At 40.8% G+C, this 26,903-nt stretch overlaps 1 protein-coding gene across 2 annotated transcripts in view; it reads left to right on the top strand.

Moving 5' to 3' along the window:
* The window catches only part of WDR97 (WD repeat domain 97), a 2,414,280-nt gene that overhangs the window by 1,407,702 nt on the left and 979,675 nt on the right, over positions 1-26,903 (top strand). For both annotated transcript variants that reach the window (XM_044067752.1, XM_044067751.1), the window contains exon 13: positions 4,853-5,008. In XM_044067752.1, the coding sequence (XP_043923687.1) occupies positions 4,853-5,008 (156 nt within the window). The remainder of the gene's footprint in view (positions 1-4,852; positions 5,009-26,903) is intronic.

Below are 26,903 nucleotides of genomic sequence, written 5' to 3'. Positions count from 1 at the left end.
AGGTGGACTGAGAATTTTGTCAGGTCTTTTGGGAATTGGTTCCATGGTGTCTGGCTCCTACCATGCCCATGAGGTGATCAGGTCCACCAAGGGATCTGCGGGAGGGGACACCCATGAAGTAGATGGACCCATGCCTAAAGCCTCCAGGAACATGGACTCATCAGAAGAAGGCTTGGGGGCAGACCAACCTCCCCGTTGGTGAAGGTCTTCCATGATGTCTCCAAAGGAGACATCCTCGGGAGGTGACCTGGGGGAACCTTCCCCATCATCCAAGTCCGTATCCTCTGTAAAGGACTCAGGAAAGTCCAAGTGCCTCCTCTTGCATGTATGCTTGCGAGGCACCTCTTCAGTGGGGCTCTCCAGGGGAATTGGCAAGCCACTCGTTCCTCAGGGGGAACCATCTGGGGCTCCTCAAGCACGGGCTGTCCCTCTGGTAAAATTATGGAAATCATAGAGAGAGCCAGGGGGTTCGGGGCGGAAGTCCGAGAGGTCAGTCAGGGGTCTTGATCCAGCGGAGAGAACCCTTTTTACCACATCAAACGCTGAGGGAGAATGAACCTCCGGTGAAACCAATAAGGAGGCCGGTCTCCCCAGATCTGATGAGAGAATTTGAGCTGGGCTAGAAGTGGATGAAGCTCCAAGGGAGGGAACTTGGCCCGACAAAGGTTGAGCAGATGAAAAAGGTTCCACTCCCTCGGATCCGACACCCAAGCTCTGGCTCCAAGAGTGACTCAGATCCAAACTAATCAGATCCAACATGCTCCAGGCAGCTGTCGGTGTCGAGGAAGCAGGTACTGTCGGCACCAACCCCCTGACTAAAGCCATCCTGGGATCTGAATACTCCGAACCTGATGGATGGATCAGAGAAGGAGAAATCAGTTGGAAAAAAGGAAGCGAGCTCCCCCCTCCTGAAGAAGAGGGGGCTGGCAAGACCCCCATCTGGATCTGAGTACGAATGAACCTCCTCATCATTTTATCCATGTCGACTTCAGATAAAGACTGGGTGGACCTCGACGAGGCCACAGACTCCAACCTTGTGGGTTGGGGCACTGAGGACCTAGATGCAGTGTGCGTCTCCTCTGGCTCCAGGGAAAACATCAAAGACTGGAGCCGAGGGGAGTCACGGATCCTAAGAGTCTTGACCGGTGAAGGGAGGTCTGGAGACTTTTATTGTTTTTCCCTCAACTTTGACTCTCTCTCTGCCCCTTTTCCATTCCACTTCTGCAGGCTTTTGCACAGGAGCTTGAGTCCCAGCCTGGGAGGGAGGAAAAGCCAGGGTAAGAGAAGAAGGAGAGGTGTCCACAACAGCTACTGTGACCAAAGCCGAAGACAAGGCAACTGTCTCAGAAGGGGGAAGAAGGCCTTTCAGGGTCAACTTGGCCTTTCTGTCTTTAAGGGTGCATGGGTTAAACCCCGCACATGTAGTGCAGTCTGTGTTAAGATGGGCCATACCCAAGCACATGACACAAAGAGTGTGGCCATCCACAGGGGATAACTTATGGCCACACTCAGTGCATCTTTTAAATATAGGCTTATCAGCCATAGTAACAGTGGAAAGAATAACTGAGAAAAATATTATATCTTTCTCACTGAAAACACCCACTCACCACACTCACACACAGAGTAGATAGAGTGGGGAGGGAAAGCAAAAAACACACACAACTACTCTAAACTAAACTAACAACTCTAAAATTAGAAAACTCGATGCACCAAGTGAGGGGAGAATAAAGGGGAACCTACACTATCACTACCTAAAGTTTAGAGAGAAAAAAGAGATTTTCTAAAAGTTTTACACCCACTTATAACCTGGAGCTCTGGAGATCACGATGCTTCAGCTAGCCGCGGCAAACGAGATCTGGAGGTTGGAAGGTAGTGGAGGTGTATTATGGGTAAGGGAAGGAGCTTGGAGCTTAGAGCAGATGCTAGTAAAGTTGCTGGCTCGGATCCGATATCCCACAGGTTGAAGACCAAACGAAGTAAACTACTTCAGATCCACTACTTTCACATGGAATAGATCAAAAATATGTAGTAGCTTCAGGAACATTCTGTGAAGTCACTGACAGAGCTATGTGCTCATTATGTCCCACATTTAACTCAATTTCTTTGCACAAGAATTCTACAAAAAGTCAAAATTGAAGGGGGGGCAAACACCCAAAATCAAGGCCAATTTTAAAATACTGCTGTAATTTACTTAAAACATTAGTGGAATGACAGGCATTCATTTTCTTAACATTAATATCTGGTATTACTGTCTGCCTATCGTATAAGCCGCGGTGTTGCAGCGGTAGCATTGTTGCCTCACAGCAAGAGGTTCTCCCATTCGATTCTCAGCTGGAGCACCTTCTGTGTGGAGTCTGCATGTCCTGCCCACGGTCAAGTGGTGTTTGAAAGACATGCGTAGAATGGGTGTGCCTTTGCTGAAGGTTGGGTGTCGAGCTGGCACCGCGACACCCGTAAAAAAAATATACTGCCAATCATTAGCGGTCCAGAGTTCCGCTGTGGTGACCCCTAACCGGGAAAAGCTGAAAGAACAACAACAACTGTCTGCCTATCATCCCCAGGAATTTACCAAAAGAAATGACAAAAGATTTACAAAGGACAGTAGAAAAATCATCTGGTTAGGTACTCTACCAGTACATCGTTTCCACACCAACAAATTCCCTGTAGATCAAAACTGCAACAAAAACTTGAAATCTTTTATGAACAAGAGCCCTATATTTAAAGATGTTGCAGGCTTCTTTGCATTATTTTCTTTTTCTGAGTTGGTTGTCTTCAGTGTAACATCAAGCTCTCAGTTATTCAGCAACAGGGGGAGGCGAATGCATGTAGGGCATCAATGTTTGTTAAATGTCAGCACTCCTTCTCTATGTGCGGACATGCTGATATTATAAACAAACACTGCCAAGTGACAGAATGTCCCAGAAAATGGACCAACCACCTGGACAACCTGAGAACAGGATGAGGGGCTTCATTGCCAGGTAATCTGGAGTAAAAAAGCAGACAGGTGGCAACTCTAATTTTCGGCCATAGAAATAAAATAACGTGTTTATTTTCAGCAGGTTTAGTAGGTGTTAGTGGGTGAGTTTAGGGGCAAATAGATAGTGTGTACCCAGGTCTTGACATTAGGTCAGTAAGTCCAATAGGAAGTGGTATATCCATCCCTCCACAACCCCTTTTCCCATTTTTGCACATAGGGTTGTGGGTGTCACATCAACTGTGACAATCATCTAAAGCCAAGGTTTACACCGACAGGTGGCTAGCCCCACCGCGGTAGTTATTCCTCTTTATACCATGACCCCCCCAAAACGTGCACGCTGATTGGCCAGCGTGCACATTGTAAATCGAGTTATACTAATGGAAAGAGGTCCGGTCGCCCGGACTTTTTTCCATTAGTATAACTCTACTTTTAAAACACTGTCTCGCTATGTTAAATGGGTTTAACATAGCAAGATAGCTTTAAAATAAGCAACAGAGATCTCCGTTGCTTATTTTAAAGCTGTCTCGCTATGCTAAACCCATTTAACATAGCGAGACAGGTTTTTAAAGCAACGGAGAAAGCAAGATCTCTGTTGCTTTTTTTACTGTTTCGCTATGTTAAATGGGTTTAACATAGTGAGGCAGTTTTAAAATAAGCAACGGACATCTCCGTTGCTTATTTTAAAGCTGTCTATGTTAAACCCATTTAACATAGCTAAACAGTAAAAAGCAACGGACATCTTGCTTTCTCCGTTGTTTTGCTCAAGCTCTGATGTACTGCTCAGGCGCGCAGTACATCAGAACTGCCACAGATGCCAGACATCTGCGGAAGGGCAGTAAACAGGCATTATACTATGCCATTATTTAAGAAAAGTAATAGTTTCTTTTCTTAAATAATGTCATGGTAATAGCAGTAACCATCACGGTTGGCTTTGTTTGGTGGGACCAAACCACGCCAACCGTGTGTAAATCCAGCATTACCCACATCCAGGCGTGGGTTATTGCTATATCACACACTTGCATGCACACTCACACCTATGGCCAATTTAGAGTGTTCATCCCACCTGCTGCATGTTTATGGAAGGTGGAAAAAAAGTGGGCAAACTGGAGGAAACCCAGGAGAACAGAAGAAAAAATGCAGACTGCAGAGAAGGAACCCCTGCCCGAGAATTTAACTTGGGAACCTCTTGCTGTGAGGTGCCAACACTATCCACTGTGCCACCCATTAAATTCAAAAGGAAGTTGTACATCCCTAGTTAAAATTATATTTTATTTATTTGTTAACCAAGTAAGTGGGTTGATATTAGTGAAACTTTTTCAGCCACAATCCAGGCCACAGGAAATTGACACATATTATAAGAAAGGAAACATGACGACTGTAGAGCAGATAAACACACTGATATTACATCTAGAGTCAAGCATTTCTGGTACAGTGACAGCTTGGATGGGATTAACACACATTTAGACTTTCAAAACCACATCGTCATTTACAGATGAAAGGTGAAAATGTCAGGCATTGAGCAGCTTCAGTATGAAAGGTGACAAACTAACATGAATCAAGAATTGTACATCTTAAACGTTTACATAATGATTGCACCAGTTTGATCAAATCACTTACATTTTGCTGCAGCAGAAATATATTTTGAGTTTGCTGTGGTAATCAAGGGAATTTGGTCTTCTTTATTCAAGTGAGAGAGTATTTAACACCGGATCACTTGCAGCAAAGGCTGTTTTGCAATTTTGTGGCAAATAGTGTTTAAAATGCATTTTTATTCAAACTTAAGTGCATATGCACAAAAGGGAATATTTATTGTAGTTATGTATTACCTTGTGTTCACACAAGGGGTGACATTATTTCTTGACCTTTATCCTTCAGGCATATATCATGCTTGCTGAGAGAGACAATGAACTCCTGATGCTCCAGCAGGGTGAACTGAAGAACACTAAACAACACAAACGCAGCAAGAGGACAGCCAGTGAAGCATTTGAGCAGTATATGCAAATACTTTATGGGGACCGCTCCTGCATACAGGTAATCAACATCCACAGCTCTGCACGTTGTTCAACAGTCACATACAATAATGAAAGATGACATAAAACTATTGCTTTGCCATTTGCAGATAATTAAATGTAATGATGTGGTTGTTGTTTCTTGTGCTTGTTTGTATATCTGCCATCCCTTCTTTGGCCATAATGCAGAAAATTGGACCTCACCAGTGTATCTACTTAGCTGTCAAAATGATACATGACAATGTAGTTTAACAGCCACCCGGTCTTCTTTGATAGGTGTGGGTGGTTCATGAAGTAGAGATTTCCAGGCAACATAAAACATACACACTGAATTATACTGTTTTTTTCTGTGAATTCTCTTTGCAAGACAGGTGGCACCTCCTTGCCACACTCCATCTTTAAAAAAAATTCCTAGGTACGGGATGAGGTTAAGGAGGTGGCTGCTCCCCTTACAAATAAAATTAATCGTAAAATATCTGTCCACCTGACTGCCTGTCTGCTGTTTCTTGATTTTATATCTGCCTATTTCCTTGTTAAAGTATTGCCAGAGTTCGGACAAGGAAAAAAGGCCAAGATGGCTATATAGCACCAGCTATACCTCCCAACCACATCACTGCTATTCTGGATTTTTACTTATGGCATATCTAGTTATGCAGCCTTAAGCCTAACCTGAAAAGAGAAAGAAAGCCATATTTTAAGCTGAACAGTGTTAGCTTTCCTAGTCTCTCTTTTGACTACCTTGCCAGTGTTCCGTTACTGATGACACTGGTAGTGCCACATAACATAGCAATAACTCTTTCTTATGCCAGATGCTTGCTGGGTGCATTGTCTCACACTATGTGCTACCAGAAAAAAAAGAAAAGTAATCTGCCTACAACAAGCTGTATCACAAGTATGCTGTAATACAAAATAAATAAGTAAATAAATAAGCCCTGCTCATCCAGCTTTATAATCCCTATCCTTTAAATGTGACCCACCTATAATAATGACACTGGAGAGGGCCCAGGCCTCTGTCAATTTGCAGATGTTGAAACTCTGACAGCTGCCCTGATTGCCCATAATAGTATTTACTGTGATGCTCCTGCACTAGTCCAGTAGTCAAGGAGCCTCAGTCATCACCACTAACACCAGTGAGGGACATGCACATTGAGAGGATGACAAATACACACACAGTAAAGTACATTTTCCCCTAAGAGCGCACAGAGATCACAGTCAGTCTGGGGCTGGTTTCTCCCTCTCTTTCCAGATCCCCGATAAGACTCCCCACTGGCACAGCTATAGGGTTCAGATCTCAGCCGAGTGGTCAAGACAAAACCTCCAGCACCCTCTCTATCCAACCAATGCTTTGTGTACCTGCCTAAGTAGCTGACACACACACTCTTGAGGAAGGATGACACAGGTTTACTAGCAGTGCCTCCTTCTGCCCAGACTGTACAGTAGTACCAGCTGCCACCAACCACTCTTATCAGCTACTATAAGGCCCTCCCCAAAGGGTGACCAATTCTACTGTGTAATGTTACTGTTATGCAAATGGTAAGTGTGCCTCTTCTACTGTGTAATGTTACTGTTATCCAAATGGTAAGTGTGACCAGAACTTTTAAGGCTATTCAAGAGTGGCCTGTATAGTATCACCAAATGCATATACAAGTACTCTAAGAGCTTAAATATCTCTATACAAAACTAGCCACAATTAAAAGGTTTAAATATATTTAATAATAAATAATAAAAGCACAAGACAATACTTAATAAATTAGCACAGTGACAGCAGAGTTCAGAATCACAGGAAATATTTTAAAACAACATTGCAGGACAGTCTCACATAAATACAGAAAACATCTAAACTAATCCTACTTTATTCCTATCTCTAAGACAGATACTATGATCTAAGTCTTACTTACAGGGCACAGACAAGTGCTGGTGAGAGGATGTTTACAGGTCCAGAGACAAATACAAAATGCACAGACTTTCTCTCTAAGATCATTCTTAAATTAATAATACACATTACTCCTGGGTTAGCTAGATGACATCACTATTTGACATCTGTCTCTAGTTCCCAAGCTAAACAGATACCAACAGAATTTAACATGTCTCTGTTAAAAATACTTATCTTTCAGATGTACAGCTGCTAGGAAGCTACAGAGCAATACAAAAACACTTTACATGTGAAACCCAGTAATTATCTCTGTCTCAAGACAATAGAAAGAAACCCCTAGCACTAGACATTCTGTCTCTTAGCTGAGATAAACTAACATTATAACACATTATAAAGCTCTTTACTTGTTTTCTTAGAGTTTGCAAGTTAACTCTGTCTATACCAGCCTTTACCATCAACACATACATTTGCATAGACATGTAGTTTATACACATTTTCTGCTCTTTTCCAGCAGGCTGCACTGTGGTTACATTCTTGAAGCTCAGTACAGCACATATAGTTCTGTTACATTTGTAAGGCAAGCATACAAATCATATTACTATTCACAAATGACACAGAATTATTTACAAAATTCTAGCTGGCTAGGCTGGCAGCCTTCACATTTACAATACAGCGTTCTTTCAGTCATTCAGCTGTCACTCTGAGTGTAATTAAATGAAAAGAAGTAGACACTTGTCATTTGTTGCCCTTGTTTTCCAACACCCCCACTAGAGTCATGGAATAATGTCACTCTGAGTGCAAAGTCCCCCAGTTCCAGTTCCCCAGAACCAACCCCCTCATTTAAGACAACTGATAGCTGCCTTGTCCCCTTAGTGTCACTTGAATTAAAATAAATTATCCCATCCACTTTCTCTGCATCTTGCCCCTCACTTACATATCACATGTAGATTTGAAAGAAATGTATATAAAGGTATTGAGCATAATAGAAAACCATCTTATAGATACATAAGATGTGAACAGAGTAAAGACATACAAACTGATAAAGTGTGTAGATTCTAAAATGTATTCTCAGACACAACACTTTCTAAATATACTTGCAAAATCTTATGCAAAGCAGTTTGGGTCCACAGAAGGGTGCTAAGTTGTCCTAGTGACATCTTGGTAATCTCAGATACACACAAAGACATACTCGGAGGCTCTGAGTAAAAATTTACCTAAACAGCAGAGGCCTCCAAAGCAGACACCCAAACAACTGCTACCTCAAGACACCCCACAAGCAACACATAAACCACAAAAGCAGTGTGCAAAGCAGTCACAGCCCTTAAGGCCAAATACAACACCAAACATACTTGTCATAGGTGACTCCATAGTCAGACACACTGACGTCCCACTCACCAGGCTGAACAAGGAGAGGGTCACAGTAAGCTGCCTATCGGGCGCTAGAATCCGCCACATAACACAAGCACTCGGGTCACTCCACGGCAAGTACAAATATGACACAGTCATTGTCCATGCTGGTGTGAACGACCTGAGACGCACCTCCTGGACTACATGAAAAGAGACATAGAGGAGCTCTCTGATTATGTAGCCCAGGCAGGTATGACCCTAACCCTGAGCAGTATCCTTCCTTCACCAAGAATGATGCCACAATATAGAGACAAGATGATCAGCTTTAACAATTGGCTTAATGTCTGGTGTCATTCAAAGGGGATCCAGTGTCTGTCTGCCTGGGATGACATGCTTGACAAGCCACGCTGCGCAAGGGATGGCTTGCACCTGTCACCCTGGGATTCCGGATATTGGCTAAGGCTCTTGCCACCCCATAGTGCCTTTTTAGGCAAGGCTCAAATTCTAAACCTACCACCCTAGAAAACAAAAATGGGAAGAAACTGAGGGTAATGCTGCTCAATGCCAGAAGTCTAAATCTCAAAATGCACGCACTCGAGGCCCTTCTCAGTATGGAGAACATCGATGTCTGTGCTGTAACTGAAACCTGGTTCAAGGCTCCTGAGAGCACCCCGGCACTATTAGGTTTTACCTCATATCATGCGTTCCGCCCCAAAACCCGGACCACACCACAAAAGGAGGGGTGTATCCATATTCATAAAGGATACCCACACCTCCAGGTTGGTGGCAACGCACAAGCTTCGGAAACCATCCAGGTGCAACTAACCATAGGCAAAACTGCTCTACAAATTGTAGCATGCTACAGGCCACCCTCTCAAACTCAGGAACCCCACACAGCCTTCCTGAAGACACTGGAGTGTATAAATGTATCTCCAAACACCATCATATTGGGTGACTTCAACTACCCGAATATAGACTGGGAACATTACTCAAGCCCTAACTTTCTAGCCCAACGGTTCCTGGAGTTCATAAATTCAAATGCCATGGAACAGCTAGTCACTGTTCCCACGAGAGGAGAAAATATACTAGATCTCATTGTCACAAACATGGGGACAAAATGCTCCACACCGAAGTATATCCCTCATTGGTGAGATCTGATCATAAACTAATCTCACTGGAAATCCACATCCCGCCCCCACCCCAAACAAAAAGACCATAGTGAAGAACTTCTCTAAAGCAAACTTCACACTACTCAAGACTGGTGTGGTATCCTTCAAGGCCCCTGAGCCAGTGGAAACCACAACCCAAGCTGCAGAAGCCCTTACAAATGCCTTCTATGAACACCTCCAGGACTGCATGGATCAGGCAATCCCAAATAAAACCAAGACTCTTTCCACAAAGGGCAAACGTCCAGTCTGGTGGACCCCAGCCATTAACAAACTTTACAATAAGAGGAGAAAGCTATTACATGATAGAACAAAATCCATAAAAGGGAAGTCACCCCTGATCATTATTAGTAAAAAATACGAGCACTCATAAAATCAACTAAGGCCAATTTTGAGAGAAAAATTGCCATGGATTCAAAGGACAATCATAAGGCCTTTTTCAGCTATGTTAGGAACCTGGGTGGAAACTCCCAGATATGCTCAGAATTAGTCCAAAATGATACAAAATCACTGAACCCACAGACATTGCCAAGATACTGGCAGACAGGTACAGTGCAAACTTCACCCCCCTCCCGCGCCGTAAAGGAGAGATAACTATCCCAGGCGAGTCTAGCCTCCCGGACATCCCAGATGCGCAGGTGAGACCTGCACTCTAAAGCTAAAAACACAGCATCAATGGGACCGATGGTGTCCCCGGCTGTGTGCTACACGAGCTAAATGAGGAATTAAACCCGCACATAAGGCAGCTGTTTAATCTCAGCCTTACCACAGGATACGTGCCCAAGGAGTGGCGACGCAACTGTGGTCCCACTCCACAAAGGCGGTGCCTCTACAGACCCTGGTAATTACCGCCCATAAGCTTAACAAGTCTAGTCTGCAAAGCTATGGAGAGGATCATAATGGAGCTGATAAACAAAAATATAGGGACTTGCAGACATTGGACCCGACCCAGTTTGGCTTTGTCAAGGGAAGATCATGCCTTTTGAACTTGGTTGACTTCTTCAAACAGTCACCAAGGCCATTGATGAGGAAAGGCAGTCCATACAGCCTACCTTGACCTTGCAAAGGCTTTCGACACAATACCCCACTCGGGTATTGTAGAAAAACTTACCAGCTTAAATGTAAACCCATATGTCACAAGATGGGTTGCAAACTGGCTTAAGGACAGAACCCACAGGGTTAGAGTTGCTGGCGCTGTGTCAGACTCCAAGCCGGGCACAAGTGGTGTCCCACAGGGCTCGGTCCTTGGCCCCCTATTGTTTGGCATCTACTTCACAGAAGTACAGGCCAACATGGGAGGACTTTGGCTGACAAAGTCTGCAGATGACTGCAAACTGGGCGCCATAGTGGAAAGTGCATCTGACACTGATATCCTTCAGAAGGGACTCACGGAAACAGATAGCTGGTGCCAGAGCCATGGCCTGAAGTTAAACGCCAAAAATGTATAGTCATACCCTTCGGGAAAAACAAGGTAACCCCAAGCTACCATATAGGTGGCAATCCACTAAGCACAGAAGAGGTTATCAGGGACCTGGGGACCCAGGTTGACAGTGGCCTTTCTTTGACACTCACGTTGCTAAAGTGGTTAGAAAGACCTTCTACATTGCCCACCTGATCATGAAGGAATTCACATCCAGATCTAGTGAGGTCATTGTTTCCCTGTACTCTTCACTTATCAGACCAATGATCGAGTACAATGCCCCATTCGGGATGTATCTCACCCGACATCTGCAGCAATTGGAGAGACCCCAAAAGTTCCTCACCAAAAGGATAAAGGGACTCCAAAATCTGTCATATGCTGCCAGATTGAAGAAACTCCAGCTCTATTCAGTTGCATACTGTCTGCTCAGAGGTGACATGTGCCTGACATACAAGGCCATGTCCAACCCGGAATTAATGGACATGCTCCACCTCAAAAAATCCAAATCCACCAAAACCACTAGAGCAAGTGACTTAAACCTTAGCACGGATATAAATAGGACATGCTGGAGGGATAGATTTATCACTCAGAGACTCCCTATGCAGTGGAATAAAATCCCGGTCCATGTGAGGCAGAGCACCTCGCTGACTCTGTTCAAGAGAAATCTAGACCTGTGGATGGGAGATCGTAGGTTTACCCCTGGAATCATCTCTGTGTCACTGCTGGACAGAGGCACAACAAACTAATGGGCACAGTATTTTTTCATATAAGGGGTGGCGTAAGCCACAAAAATTTGGGCTAGGCTTATAAATGCCTTAGGGCAGATAGCCTAGTATAAACCTATGAACCTATGAAATCAGTAAGATTATATTGAAAAAGATCTATGTAAACTGGATCCAAGCAAAGCATAGGGAGGAGACAGAATTAGTAATAATGACATGAGAACACTTCAGCAAAAACTTACAGCACCTTTATATCTGTTGTTTACTAGGTTGCATAGATATGGGGGGATTCCTCAAGACTGGAGACATGCACTTATTAAACCTGTCTTTAAGGAAAAGGGGAATAGAACAAACCCAAGGTCATACAGGCCCTTAAAGTATACCTTCATGTTGTAAAAAAAATATTGCAGAAGGTAATATTGAATAAATTATTTTCAGAACTGGAAAAGTTGGAACTTGAAACCATATATCAGCATGCATGTGTTGAAAACAGATCTATTACCACCTGTAACATGATGTGCTATAACAATATAATGACAGCTATGAATGAAAAATTGCACTGTGCTGTAATTTATATAGGTTTAACTTTAGCATTTCACAGGGTCTTACACAAAACACTGATCAATAAATTAGAACAACTAAGTATTGGTGTATTCTTGATAAAGATGGATCATAGGATCACAGGAGTTTACTAGGCTGTTGACCTGGAGGTCATTTAAAGCCTAGCCAGTTCATCCTAATGTAATACCATAGATACTCTAGTCAATACCCAGGACTGTATTTATTAATAACTGCCCATGTCCAGGAAGGGTGTGGGGGCTATCCCTGGTAAGAATTTACTGTGCCCTATCCACTCATCCAGGTTCCTTTTGAGCAGTGTTATAGATGCTCTGCTTCACATTAATTCGCAGTCTATTCCAAGGATGCAGCAGTCACTGGGTGACAAATCTGTTTCTCCAGCAAGTCCTATTCAAGTTGCAGGCCATATTTAGGTTCCTGGAATGGGTAGCCCTAGCACCATTTGATTTACAGATGTACAGCAAATTCATTAGGTTTGGATCATTGATTTCTCTGTAAGCCAGGCATAAGTCTTCCCTAAGAAGTCTATATGATACTGAGTATAGTGACAGGGACTTTAGAGTGAGGCACGTGCTGGAGTCCCATGATCATCTTAGTTAGAAACATCTGAAGTCTCTCCAGTTACTGCAGGTGCTTTGTGAGGTACATGCTCAAAGGGGTATTATACTTAACTATGGGCCTTATTACTGACAAGTATAGAGGTGTTATAACTTCCTTTGCTGTAGAGGCAATGCCTTTGCTAATCAAGTGTGCTACCTAGAACAACTTCCTTACCACAGTAGACACAAGGTGACCAAAGTTAAGGTCACAGTCTACTTGTGATCCAAGATCTCTTACCACTTCGTAAGTATGTAGGGTATTGTTGTTAATTTGATAAGTGTGACGAGACATTGTCTTTACTGAAGAGAATGATGATGCCTTTCTTTGCATTCACTTTGAGACCATGGCTAGGACACCAGTTGTTGGTCTGCGTAAGACCCTCCTGAAGTATACTGACATAATTTGGGGATTCAGTAATTGTACCCGGTTTGCAGTCATCTAGACTTGGTCAGCCACAACCCCTTAGTTTTGACTTGAGCTTCTGAGAAGTATATATCGAAAAGTAGGGGGCCCAGCACTGACCTTTGTGGCACCCCGCTGATGACAGGTCTGCTGGTTGATGTGGAGTCATCCAGTTTGATAGTGTGTGCTAGTGTGCCAGTTTGTAAGCCATTTGGCAACCCATCTTGCAACAAAGGGGGTTGCATTGTTTGCTAAGTTTATCAGTAATGCCTGAGTGTGGGATTGTGTCAAAGTCTTTTGCCAAGTCAAGGCATGCTGTGTGCACAGATTGTACCTCGTCAATGGCCCTGATCACATTTTCAAAGAAATACACCAGGTGTAACAGGCAGGATCTGCCATTGATGAAGTTGAATTGGGTCGGATCCAGGGTTTGGAGGTCGCCTATGTCTTTATTCATGAGGTCTATGATGATAGATTCCATGGCTTTACAGATGAGGCTGGTCAGACTTACAGGCCTATAATTCCCCGGGTCTGTTGCTAAGCCACCTTTGTGGAGAGGAATAACTGTTGCTGTTCTCCATTATGCAGGAACAAAGCCAGTGGTTAGGCTGTGATTTAATAGGGTACTTAATGGTGATGCTAGTTCATGTTTAATTTTGTTTAGAAGACAGCCTGGCATGCTGTCTGGTCCCATAGAGGCTGTGTTTTTTGCCTTAGACAAAGCTTTAATGACCTGCTCTTCGGATATGTAGGGTAGGGGGAGGGGTTGGGGCAAGCTTCTCACACATCCATTTTATGGTCTGAAGATGTGGAAGGCATTGTAGCCTTGCAAGGCCATGGTACTCTCTGAGGCCTTGAACCAGGTCCTATCTGTCCTATTTGTAAGCTGCATAGCTTACAAATAGGACATGGCAAGTATCATACTGCAACTGGACAGGTGCAGTTCTTGGTTACAATCAGGGTGTAACACAGTGTTTGTTTAGATTGTATCTTCCAAATCTTTCTTTTTCATCTGAGATGTTCTACAGTCTATATGCAGATGACTTGAACTTGGGTAAACTGATTACATGTGTTACATATAGGGAATGTCTGCAAAAGAACTTCACTAAATTGACTGTTTAGGCACAGGAGAATAAAATGCTGATAGATACATCAGAAACTAAGCATATGAGATTTGGGAGATGGATACATCAAAAACTAAGCATATGCGATTTGGGAGACATAAGTGATGAATATTGTATTTATTTATTTATTTTTTCTCAATTTAACTACAAAATTTTTAAAGACTGATTTAAATGTCTGCATTTGGAGCTTTTCTCCCTGAGCCTCTGCTGAAAATGGACTTATATCCAGCTGGACCAGCCCAGTAAACAAATGGAAAATAAAAAAAATATTAATGCAGCACACAGTGATTGAGACTGTAGATTCATTCAAGGACCTGGGTAAATGGATAGATCCAGCTTTGGGTTTTTCTAATCATATCAACCAATGGATTAATGGCAGTTATAGAACTATTGTATAAAGAGATTTATAAAGTCTAGGAAATCAGAAATGAGGAAGTCATTGTTTGTTATTTCCATTAAACCCAAACTGGGGTGTGGAATAACAATATAGAAACCTTATAAGAAAACAACCATGAGTAAACTGGAAAGAGTACAACAGAAATATACCAAGGGCATTAATGGATGTGAAAATTTAAGTTATGATGAAAGGCTAAAATATCTGAACTTGTACAGTTTCTCATATAGATAATTAAGAGAAGATGTTACTCAGGTATATAGGGCATTTAGAGACGACTACCTCTGGGAATATTTGAGGTTATTAAAAAATAGTAGAGAATAATCAGGCAACCTGTGTAGAAGATTCTGTAGAAATGATGTGTGCTAACTGGCTCTGTGAGAGAGCAGCTGATGCATGGAATAGACCACCAAATGACATTAAAGCAAGCACTATTTTAGGTGTTTTTAAGAACAGCTTGGACACTTATTATGGGGGTAATTGTTTAGGTATATTGGTAGGTTAGAAGGGGATTAAAGTGTCATGCTTTAAATATTTGTGTGAAAGTATGTACATGTAATACTGATACAGGGGTACCTGTTCCCCATTTTCACCTCCATCACAGTGATACGTGCCTGGCTCATGATAAGCTATGCTTAAAATAAAGGAATTAGCCTTTTCAGATTATTTTTCTCCAAAAGAAATAAACTATTCAGTTTTCATTTCCGTCACAGTATCCCATTCAGAGCAGAATCATGGTTAAATGGGACCCTAGGCAGGAAAATGGACCAGCCCCCCCCCCCGTAATTATTCCACTGTCTCATTATTTGTCTGTCTCTCCCCATTTACCACAAACACTGTTCAAACCTGTAAGCTTGCAAACTATTTTCTTCATTACTTTTACAATAATTACAGAGAAAGCTTTTATTTCAAATGTTATAGCACAAACTATAATGGTCATTTGTAAAAATAAAGCAAAATAGTCTCACATGAAAAACAGACTTAGCATTAGCAGCTGTAATATCGTCTTTCTCTGAAACTCACATTCATAAAGAATGCTCTGGCCAGTGGCAAATTAAGTGTACCTTGGGCCGCAGGATATTTTCAAACCACGAGCCTCCTGCACACATTTTTAGTACCATGCACAAATACATATGTTCCTTGATTCACCTTCCTAATGGTTTTAAAATATTTTTCTTGCTTAATATGGCAGTGGTAAGTACATTTTAAATTTGTGGTTTTGGACTTTTTTACAGCAAACAGTGAAATAAAATATAAGACCATAAATGAGAAAACTATCTATTTCAGAAAATTTAAACTATAAAAGGCCACTTAGACTACTATCATTATATTCTACCAGTATCCATACTCCACAGTTATAGTCAAACCAATGACATTTTAACTTTATTAACTCAGCAGAGTCAGTCATTTTTATCCACAGACAATCCCTCAAAGCAAGCAATTATTGTTACATTGTTGACTGCATCATTGTCAGAGGTTTGTGTCAAAAACATTAGCTGTAATAATGAACAAAGTCACATATTTCAAACTTGTTTCATACAAACATGCAGTACAATATATTCCAACTTAATTCACACACATACACTAGTCCTGCAAAGCCAAATTAAAGACCATTTAAAATAACCAGATGATAAGAGCATATAGTATTTTCATCCATATAGATCCCCCACCAGCAGTTATAGCCACTTTCTTGACTGCTTATACCTGTGATGCTCCACCACTGACCCAGTAATCAAGGAGCCTTAATCCTCACCACTAGCACCAGTGGGGGGTGTAGATTGGGATGCTGACAAGTTACACACATAGTATTTCCAGATGCAGCTCCTTGCATCAAGTGCAGTTTCCCTTAAGAGCACAAAGAGACCACAGTCAGTCTGGGGCTGGTTTCTCCCTATTTCTCTAGATCCCCAGTAAGACTCCCCACTGGCACAGCTATAGAGTTGAGATCTCAGTTGATTGACCAAGCCAAGACCTTCAGCACCCTCTCTGCCCAGCAAGTGCTTCATGTCCCTGCCCAAGCAGCTAACACACAGACTTTGAGGTTTGATTTATACACAGACACACACACCTGGGGAAAGGCTGACACAGGTTTATTAGCCATGCCCCCTTCTGCCCGGACTATAAGGTAGTCTTCTCTGACACCAGCCAGCTCCTTATCAGCTACTTTAAGGCCCTTAACAAAGGGTGTCCAATCTTACTGTGTAATGTTACTGTTAATACAAATGGTAATTTGACCAAGAGCAGGGCTGTTAGGAGTGGCCCACAGTGTCACCAAATAAATATGCAAGTACACTCTCAGAACTTAAATATGTCTCACAAATATCAGTCACAATGAAGGGTTTAAATATATTTAATAATAAATAATAAAAGAACAAGAAAATACTTGGTGTATAATCACAGTAACATCAGAGTTCAAAATCACAGGAAATATTTAAAACAACATTGCAGGACAGTCTGAAATAAATAAAGAAAACATCTAAACTATACTTCACTATATTCCTGACTGAATCTAAGAGAATTACTACACCCTAGTTAACTTACTTACAGAGCAACAAGGCAGATGTGGTGAGTGGGTCTTGATGCTATCAGGTGAAAGACAAAATACAGAATACTCAGTCTCTCTCAGAGAGTCTTAAATTAATATTTCATATATTACTGCCGGGATAGCTTGCAGGATTACATCACTTTTTGTCATCTGCCTCTATCCCAGGTAAAACCCTCATTGATGCAGCTGGTAGCATTTAGCATCTACCTATGAAAATATATAGACAAGGTGTTTTCTTAGATCTAAGGCAGATCCTGGAAGTCATAAACAATAAAAACACTTCCAAGACAATAAAGTTAACCTCTAGTTCTAGACATTGTCTCTGTTACTGCACTGAAACTGAAAGATAACATCCTTTTATTACTGGCCCTAAAATAATTTAATTTCAGCTATTTTTCTGAAGTTAACATCTGGTGTTCCAGTTTCCATTGTTAAAATATATACATCTAAACAATTACAAGAATGCAGGTACATTTCTGTTCTATTCAAGTAGGGTACAGTGTGGTTGCATTTTTAAGCTCAGTACTTTACAAACCCTTTTCAACACACACTTCTATACCAGCAGTTTGATATACACATAACATAACCTAAGTGTCACCTACTTCTTGTCCCCAAACCTCAGCCAATCCCTTCTCTCCTTGCCCTTTTACTGAAGGCGACATACATCTCAACCCTGGCCCGGCCCTACCATCATCCTCAGATGGTACCCCCAACCCTCATATCCCACCAAAACACATGTCCTTTTACTCCATCAACCTGAGAAGCATAGTAAATAAAGTTACTGAATTCCATTCTTGGATCTCACACCAGTCCCCTGATATAATAACCCTTAATGAGACTTGGTTAAAACCCCACATCCCTGATAGGGACATCCTCCCTCCTGGCTATAATATCTTAAGACTAGATAGAACAAAGAGAAAAGGAGGTGGTGTTACTGTCATGTACAGGGATAACCTCACACTAACTCCACTACCCCCCCCCCCATTTCCCCTGCTGAACTCTTTCTAGCCAACTGAAGAATTAATCCCCAGAACTCTCACTTAACATTTTTGCTATCTACATCCCACATGGCGACAACCTCACTGTCCTGGAAAATTTACTTTCCACTCTCTCCTCAGACCTCCACAATGAGACTATAATCATGGGAGATGTCAACATCAACTGGTCCACACTCACAACCTTATCCCCCTCTACCTCCATTAACCTACATTGTTTCTCCGAACTAGTAACAACTCCTACCTATTCCACCAAATCCACCACCCACTCTGCCATACTTGACTGGATCCTTGTATCCCATCCCCACAAATATCACTTCCCTGAAACCCTTCCTGACACCCTTAGTGACCACTCCCCCGCTTTACCCCACACACACTAAAGCCCCATATAATTAAAACTTGCCATAAGGTAAAAAACTTAGACCCAAATGAACTCAGCAGTTAACTCTCTCTTATTGACTGGACCTTTCTCAGCAATTACCTCTCGAGGAAGCAGTCATGGAATTTAACAACACATTCCTCAACATTCTAAACTCCCTGGCCCCTTTACGTAAGATCAGGATAAAGTCCACTATGTCACCCTGGCTTACTCCCTCCACTCTTTCACTTATGGCACAGAGAGACAGACAATGGAAACTCTGGACCAAAACCAAATTGCCCATTCACCTACAAGAATATAGACAATTTCATAACCTGGCGAAGCAATCAATTAAAGATGACAAAAAGAATTACTATACTAACCCCCCCAAAAACACACCTATATAACCTCACAAATTCTGGCATACAGTTAATCATATTCTACATCCAAGAAACCCCCCCATCAAGCCCCATACTCACTCCTCTCCAAACTGCTACAAACTTTAACTCGTAGCTCATAGAGTCCATCAACAATCTTACTAATCACTCCTACTCCAACACCACCCCACCCACCTCCCCTCCTAATCCCCTTAACTCCACTTCTACATTCAACCTACAAACTGTATCCACCTCATACATAAAATCACTACTCCTTAAGCTCAAACCTTACTCTCCCTCCATAGACGGGCTCCCTCCACTCTTTCTCCAACTAGCTGCTAACTCCTTAGCCTTACCCAGCTCTATTCTCATCAACAGATCCATTACTGATGCTACAGTCCCAGTCATCTGGAAGAATTTCTACACTCTTCCTCTCCATAAGGGAGGTAATTCCACCAAACTAACTATAGGCCCATCGCAATACAATCTCCCCTCTCTAAGATCATGAAAAAATGTGTACACAAAAAAATTCTCCAGCACCTCACTAAAGAGAACTTAATTACCCCCACCCAACATGGTTTTCACCCTGGCCATAGCACCTCTACAGCTCTCATCTCCTTCATAAACACAATCTCTCAAGCTAGAGACCAGAATAAACTATTCTCTTGTCTCTTTCTTGATCTATCAAAAGCATTTGATACTGTCCACCATCCATTACTCTTAGAGAAACTCTCCCAATTAAACCTATCCCCTGCCACTATCTCCTGGTTCTCTAGTTATCTTAGCAACCGTTCCCAGTCCATCAAATGGGACTCAGCCATCTCCCCAGAACTCCGAGTACTGATGGGAGTACCCTAAGGATCAATTCTAGGGCCACTGCTTTTCAATATTTTTACCAATCAGTTATCAATCTCTATCCCAAACTCATCTCTAATGCAATATGCTGATGACTCCACAGTCATCACCATTGCTGACACATTCCCCAAACACCATTCTAAAACAAAGGAATCCTTCTTGTCTATCGAGAACTGGATCAACCATAACCATCTAATCTTAAATCCAAAAAAGACCAAACTCCTCTTCTTTCTACCTAAAACAATGACCCACCTGAAACCAAACTTCTCCATCACCTCCCACAAAAACACACATATCATAGTGGATAATCACACTAAACTACTCTGGGTCATCATTCACGACTAGCTAAAATTCGACCAGCATGTACTAAATAACATTAAAAAAAACCACCAAAAACTAGATCTTTATAGAAACAAAAACGTTCTCTCTACTCAAGCAAAAATAGCTCTATCACATGCCTACCTTCTACCAACCCTTCTCTATGACTCGCAGATTCTCACCAACCTGTAGACCTCTCTAATATCCAAACTTGAATCCAACTTTAACAAAGTAGCAAAATTTGCCGCTGAACTACCATGCTCATCTCACCACTGTCTAGCACTACAAAAACTGAAATGGTTAGAATTCCCCCACAACCTATTTCTCTCCCAGCTCCAAATAATCCATTCCATCCTATTCCAGCCCACCTTTTGCCCTGACATATTACCCATCATCTCATCCTACACCCCAGCTAGAAGACTCTGGAGCTCTGACCAACATCTCATGACCACAACGAAACCCAAGCTCAACATAGGAAAAAAACGGTATAGCTATTACCCCAACAAACATTGGAATGAACTCCCACTTGACATCCAAAACACTAGATCCAAACCACTATTCAAAAAGGCTGTGAAAAATAATTTTAGCTTAAATAAACTCATCAGCCCCCTGACTAACCTATCTCACCTCACCTGACCAACCATTCACTTCTTTTTCTCCTGCAAGTACCCAACCCTTCCTCCATCCTAACTCACTCACCTTTCTTCACTTCAAAATCCTTCCCTGCTTTCAACTCCAACACTTTCTTTGTACTGGTTCCAGTCTCTTCAACTGTAGAATGTCAAAAACACTTCTGCACTTTATTCTCTTCTCACTGCTACTAATTTAACTTCTTTATTAGTCTATACTATAAGCGTAAGTGTTATCACGGTCCAAATGCTCCTGTTACTAAAAAAATAAATAATTCAAAAGAGAAGCACAGGAGCAAACCAAGGCTGGTAAGAAAAATCAGCTTAAATCCAGCAGTCACTAAGGCTTATTCAAGCAGCAGAAATAAATGCTAGTTCAAACAATGACTGAATCCGTGCCAAAAACAAGTAAAATCCAAGTTGTTTTATTGCTAAGCGCTTTCACCCTGTAAGGGCTTTTTCAAACCATAAGAAACAAACTGAAAAAAATCAAGTCACATTTTATAAGGAAGTAGGGCTGACATCACTTTCTATTCCTTATTAAAACTTTTCAGTATGCAAAAACAATGCATATATATATATATATATATATATATATATATATATATATATATATAAAATATGCATATAAAAACTATATATATAAACAATATATATATATAAAAATACACATATGTGTATAAAGGCTAGTATAAAATATTTTGTTAGCATTGTAAAATATGTATGTTTATCTCACAGTAAGTCTCCTATTCTTAAGAACAGGTTTCAACGGAATTTTGCCATTCAAACCTGGTCTCCGGTCTGCTCTAAGTCTGATAATCCATTTTAATTGCAGTGTTTCAATGTAATTGCATATATCCCATCCCGTAACACTGGGTTCATTGATCTGTATAACTAAAAATACAAATGAATGTGTATTATCACTGTCTATAATGTGTTTAGAAAGTGCACTGCGTGGAGACAGTGTGCGGATGTGATAAAGTTGTTCCCTTACCCTGTCTCGTAAATGTCTGTTTGTCTTGCCTACATAGAATGCTTGACAGGCAGTGCACTTGGCTAAATAAATGACGTGATGTACTGCAATTAGCACTGAGTTGAAACCTGAAAAAATAGGAGGTAACTGGGTGAATAAACTGGGAACTAGTGTCTACAAAGTTACAAAAATTACAACAATTACACAGAACAGTACCCACAGTATTCTTCAAACACTCATTAGGCTGTGTAGGTAGGCGAAGGTAACAAAGTAATCTATGTAAGTTGGACTTGTTCCTATATCTAAAATAAGGCTTCTCACCAACAATGTCTTTTGAGTTGTGAATCAAGTAAAAGTAGATTCCAATTCTTGTTCAAAACCTCTCTTATACTGTTTTTATCTTGCGTATAACTAACAGAAAATCTAACTGGTGGATTCCTAACTTCAGGACATATATCAGGGTCATTCTCCACTGAATATGGTTGTGAGAAATATGGTCTAGCAATACCATTCCTCAGCTCCAAAACACCTTCAAAGTGGGAGGTGATCTCATCTGGCCTATATGCTCTCTGTAAAAGCCTATTGTTTAAGTTTGACAACTCTTGTAAGAAGCTATCATAGTTTGGATTCATCCTGGATGCTCTTATCGCCTGTCCTCTTATCAAGTTCTTATAAATTTAATTGGGGTGCATACTTTCCCAATGTAATAGGGAGTTCCTATAGCACGTTTTTCTAAAAACTCCAGTATTAAGCATCCCATTTGGCAGTCTGTCAATAAAAACATCCAAAAAAATAATACAACTAATCGAACTTTCAATAGAAAAGTAAAAAAAAAGGGTTAGACTGTTAATCTCTTTATGGAAGTCATCCAGGGCTTTATCTGTACCAGTCCACAGGAGGAAAAGATCATTAACAAAACGTGCATAGAATACAACATGTTTCTTGAAACTATCTAGGACAAACAGCTTATTACGTTCCCAGTCCAGCATGACAAGGTTGGCGTAGCTATTGGCACATGAAGTGCCTATAGCCACGCCATCCTTCTGAATATAGGCTACCTCATTAAAAAGAAAGATGTTATTTTCCAGGACAATTTCCAACAAGACACCAAATAAATCTTTCATAGCTGGACTATAGGCTTTGCAACTCTGTAAACATCTCATAACACTCTCAACACCTTCACTATACTTCTCTATACTGTAAATATTTTTTCCTGATTAACTACTACTATATACGTAATTAGCTAACATTGTATATAATCTGTAAGCAGTTTTATGTATTGTCTACTCTCTGTACATTGTTATGTATCATACTTGTGTACTTGCATATGTTTGTAACTTTGGAGCTTTTCTCCCCGGGTCTCCACTGAAAAAGGGCTTCGCCCCAGGTGGACCAACCCAGTCAACAAATGTCAAATAAAATAAGCATACAGTTCTAATACATTTGTAACACAAGCATATAGATCATGTTGATATTCAAAAATGGCATATAATTATTTACAGAATTCCAGATAGTTGGGCTGGAAGTATCTCCTTTTGTGACAATACCCTTTCCTGTTACTTTATTGTTAGCTCTGGATGAATGAAGTGTAATTGTATAAAGTTGACTGGCATTATATCATAAGATAAGACCTCATGTAGCACAGTTTATATGACAGCATAAAAAATATTAACTACCTGACAAAATATGCTAAGCCAGTGTGCCTAATAAAATAAGCTAAGCCAATATGCACATGCTCAACTGGAGTAAAGGTTGTCCGAATAATTCCTCATTAAAGAGTACAGTTACTATTGCCAAGATTGCTGATGGCAAACAGCTTTGCAGTTCAGTGCTTCAGCTACAAATGATTTGCCTACTGGCACTGAAGAATAAATTGCCTAGGTTACATTAAAATGGTGTTCTGCTGTGCTGGTGGTATTGCCATTCCATTTTCTGAACTAGATCAGCTATGCAATAGGGACTGGCTGGCAAACAATGATAGCAGGTTCATAATTTTAGGCATGCAGTCTAAGAGACCATTAAGGAGCCTAGCCCAGACTCTCAGCTGCTCCAAAGCACTGTTTGGTTAATTGGCTTGTTCAATGTCACACAGTAGGTAAATGAAGGTAGAAAGATTCCAACCCTACACCTTTGCCACAGGAAGCAGCTCAATATCAAGCCGGCACTGTAATCCTCTATGCTAACTGCCAGAGTAACAGCTTTTAATTAAATGCAGAAATCCTTTACAATCCAATCTTGTACAAAACATTGTATCACAGTAATATTTAACAATGACTACATAATGGATGCTAAAGATCAGTTTTGATTATCACTGCAAATAATGCAGGTTATATGACCCGACAGATGTTAGCATTTTGCAGTTGCTGGAGGTTGTAAAGAAGGTACTGGAAAAAAATATGTAACTAAAATCCAGCATGTTTAGACTGTATTATACAAACCAAGCCTATTAATGAATTCGTTCTTTAGTGTAATGAATAAAGCAAAACAATTACAGACACAATGAATGCTGTAGCAGCTTTTATTCAGCAACCCAAAAGTCATACAAAAATTAGAAACATTGCTGTACATAACATAGGCTTGCAGGACATCTACATCTTGTTTTGACCTCCCTCTGCCTTCTCTGTCAACAAGAATAGTTAGCTCGTCTGTCATCACACAGTAATGGTCTTACCTACTTGAATAACTAATAAAACAGTATTGCTGCAGTATACACCTCCAGAGTCAAAACAGCTGGATTCTGAGCAAATGAGGCCGTATGCACTGTAATGAATCTGGTCCCCACCGCCATACCCATATCTCATTACTTGGCATGCTTCCCATTTACCATTAACACTGTTGAAACCTGTCAGTGTACATATTATTTTTTATTTTACTTTTGCAGTTATCAAAGAGATTTGGATTTCACTTAAAACTCCTGTTTCAGATTTTACTGAAGAAACTTTGACAGATATTTTCTAACAAAACAAATACTCGCACATTGAAAACAGACTTAGCATGAGACACAGTGAATTTCTGTTAACTTGAAACAAACATTTAGTGAAAATGCGTCTAGCAACTCATTAAACTACAAGAGATATTCTGGGATTCATACTGAGTTAGCATATACCAGTGTTTTAATTAGCGTCTTTCTGAAAGGTGCAGAAATTCAAAAGAGAGTGCAGCCACTGGACACAAGTGTCCATTTTCAGGAGCAGCCCTGGTGAAGTTACTTGGTAGACTCACATAGAAGGCAAATGAAGGCTGAGGGAATCAAGCCATGTACTACAGAAAGAAGCTCTTTAGCTGCTTATAGCCTTACTCATCTGTACTAAGTGTTAGACAAAGTGTTGTAGCCCAAACACAGTACATTTCACATCTACATATCTGCAAAAAATTAGTTAAATTAAAAATGTATTCACAGTAAATATTCTAACATTAAACTCAGACTTAATGCCGTCAGATTTATGTGCAGCTAAATAATAAACATGCTGTCAACATTAAGGAAACCAAGGATCGCATCCAAAGAACATGGCTCATTTGATGATGCTCTTGTTTACTAAAAAATGACTTGCCCAAGGAGATGGCATAAATATGAGTCAGCATCAGAGATGTTCTGCAAAACAGGAGAAATATAAGAGAAGACTAACTTCAAAAAGTTACAGAACAAACATTTTTTGTCCAAAATTTGTTTTTTGAGCCACAAAAACTGAAACTATAATCCTGGCATTGACTTACTGTAATCCTCAGTGGTTTACCAAAGAAAAGAAAACACAAAGGGGGAAAAAAGAGTTACTGGTGGTCTGTCAGTTGGTGTGGTGATTAAAGATCTTGACTCCTGCAGCTTAGGTACAGGATTTGACACTGTGTAACTCTTAGTCACTTTAACTGGAGCGCTTGCACGTACAGACACACACACACACACACACACACACACACACACACACACACACACACACACACACACACCTGCTTACCTACCTATTAAAGTGTTTGGTTCAGTTATTCTACTCTGCTGTACACATAGCGGCTCATTGTTGTTTCCTTGAACTTTAAAAGAAATCACCCTCCATACAATCTTCCATTCAGCTTGTCATTGCTTTCCTGCTTCAGCTGAACATATAACAGTTCCTCCATTAGGCTGCAAACACAACTCCATATTTTCCCTGTGTTGCTGAACATATGGAAACCCCATTCTGGTTCAGAGCTACAGAAGAAATCTCTCTCCATACATCTTCAGTTTGTCCAAAGTTTAAATAATGCACACCAATTTCCTGGTCATCATTTGGTCTCTGTGCATTCCAGCTCAAGCCAATGAAAGAGATTAGAGCTGGATGCCAAACAGGACTGATGCCAAGCTGTTAATGTTATAGGAGCTGGATGCCAAACAGGAAGCTATTGTTTTAGAAATGACACCAAGCAGGAAGTTTATTTTTTGTTTGTTTGTTTTTAATGTTGTAGGAGTAGACTTTTTTAATTATTTTGCTAGAATGGGCTCTCCAACTCTAATAGTGGTCTTGTGGTCTAGTTCCCACACTTTAAGTTCTTCACTTTTAAATACTAGCTGGCAAAAAGGTACCAGAAGTTTATGATGCACTAAATGAACTGATTCACTTAAGTCTTTTTTCAGTCATGACCTGAGTCGTAAATGTAACTGTAAATGCATTTTAGTTTTATATATATATCTGGATCATTTTGAGGTTTGAGATAGACATTGTCCCCCTGAATAAATGTGTTTTAATTTGTTTGTTTTTTTTTGAATGTTCGAAGTTACAAAACTTCGATAATATGGTCCCGGCCATATAAGATTCGAAGTTTTGTAATTTTGATCATTCAAAGTAGACCCATATATGGGTTCCATTTAAGTGATTGAAGTTTCAGAACTTCTAATTTCATATGGCCTAAACCATATGATCGAAGTTTTAAAACTCTGAACACTTAAACGGAGATCTCCATACAGCGTGGAACGGGAATATTCCCTTTTCCTCACTGTAGTGCGATCTCGGAGTTGGTGCATATTAATAGCAGGGGGTGTGGGGGCATGCCCCCTGCATAAATGTGTTTTAATTTGCTTTTTGGTTTTTTTTGAATGTTCGAAGTTACAAAACTTCGATCATATGGTCCCAGCCATATGAGATTCGAAGTTTTGTAATTTCGATCATTCAAAGTAGACCCATATGGTAATCAACCAAAATGTATTTGGAAGGTTAAAGGAAAGCAGGTTCCCAGAGAAAACACATGCAGAATATGTAAACTCCATACAG

This window comes from Protopterus annectens, chromosome 3.part1 (genome assembly GCF_019279795.1).
Source record: "Protopterus annectens isolate FY-2018-M chromosome 3.part1, PAN1.0, whole genome shotgun sequence".
Taxonomy (NCBI): Eukaryota; Metazoa; Chordata; order Ceratodontiformes; family Protopteridae; genus Protopterus; species Protopterus annectens.
This window is presented reverse-complemented; position numbering and strand designations above follow the sequence as displayed.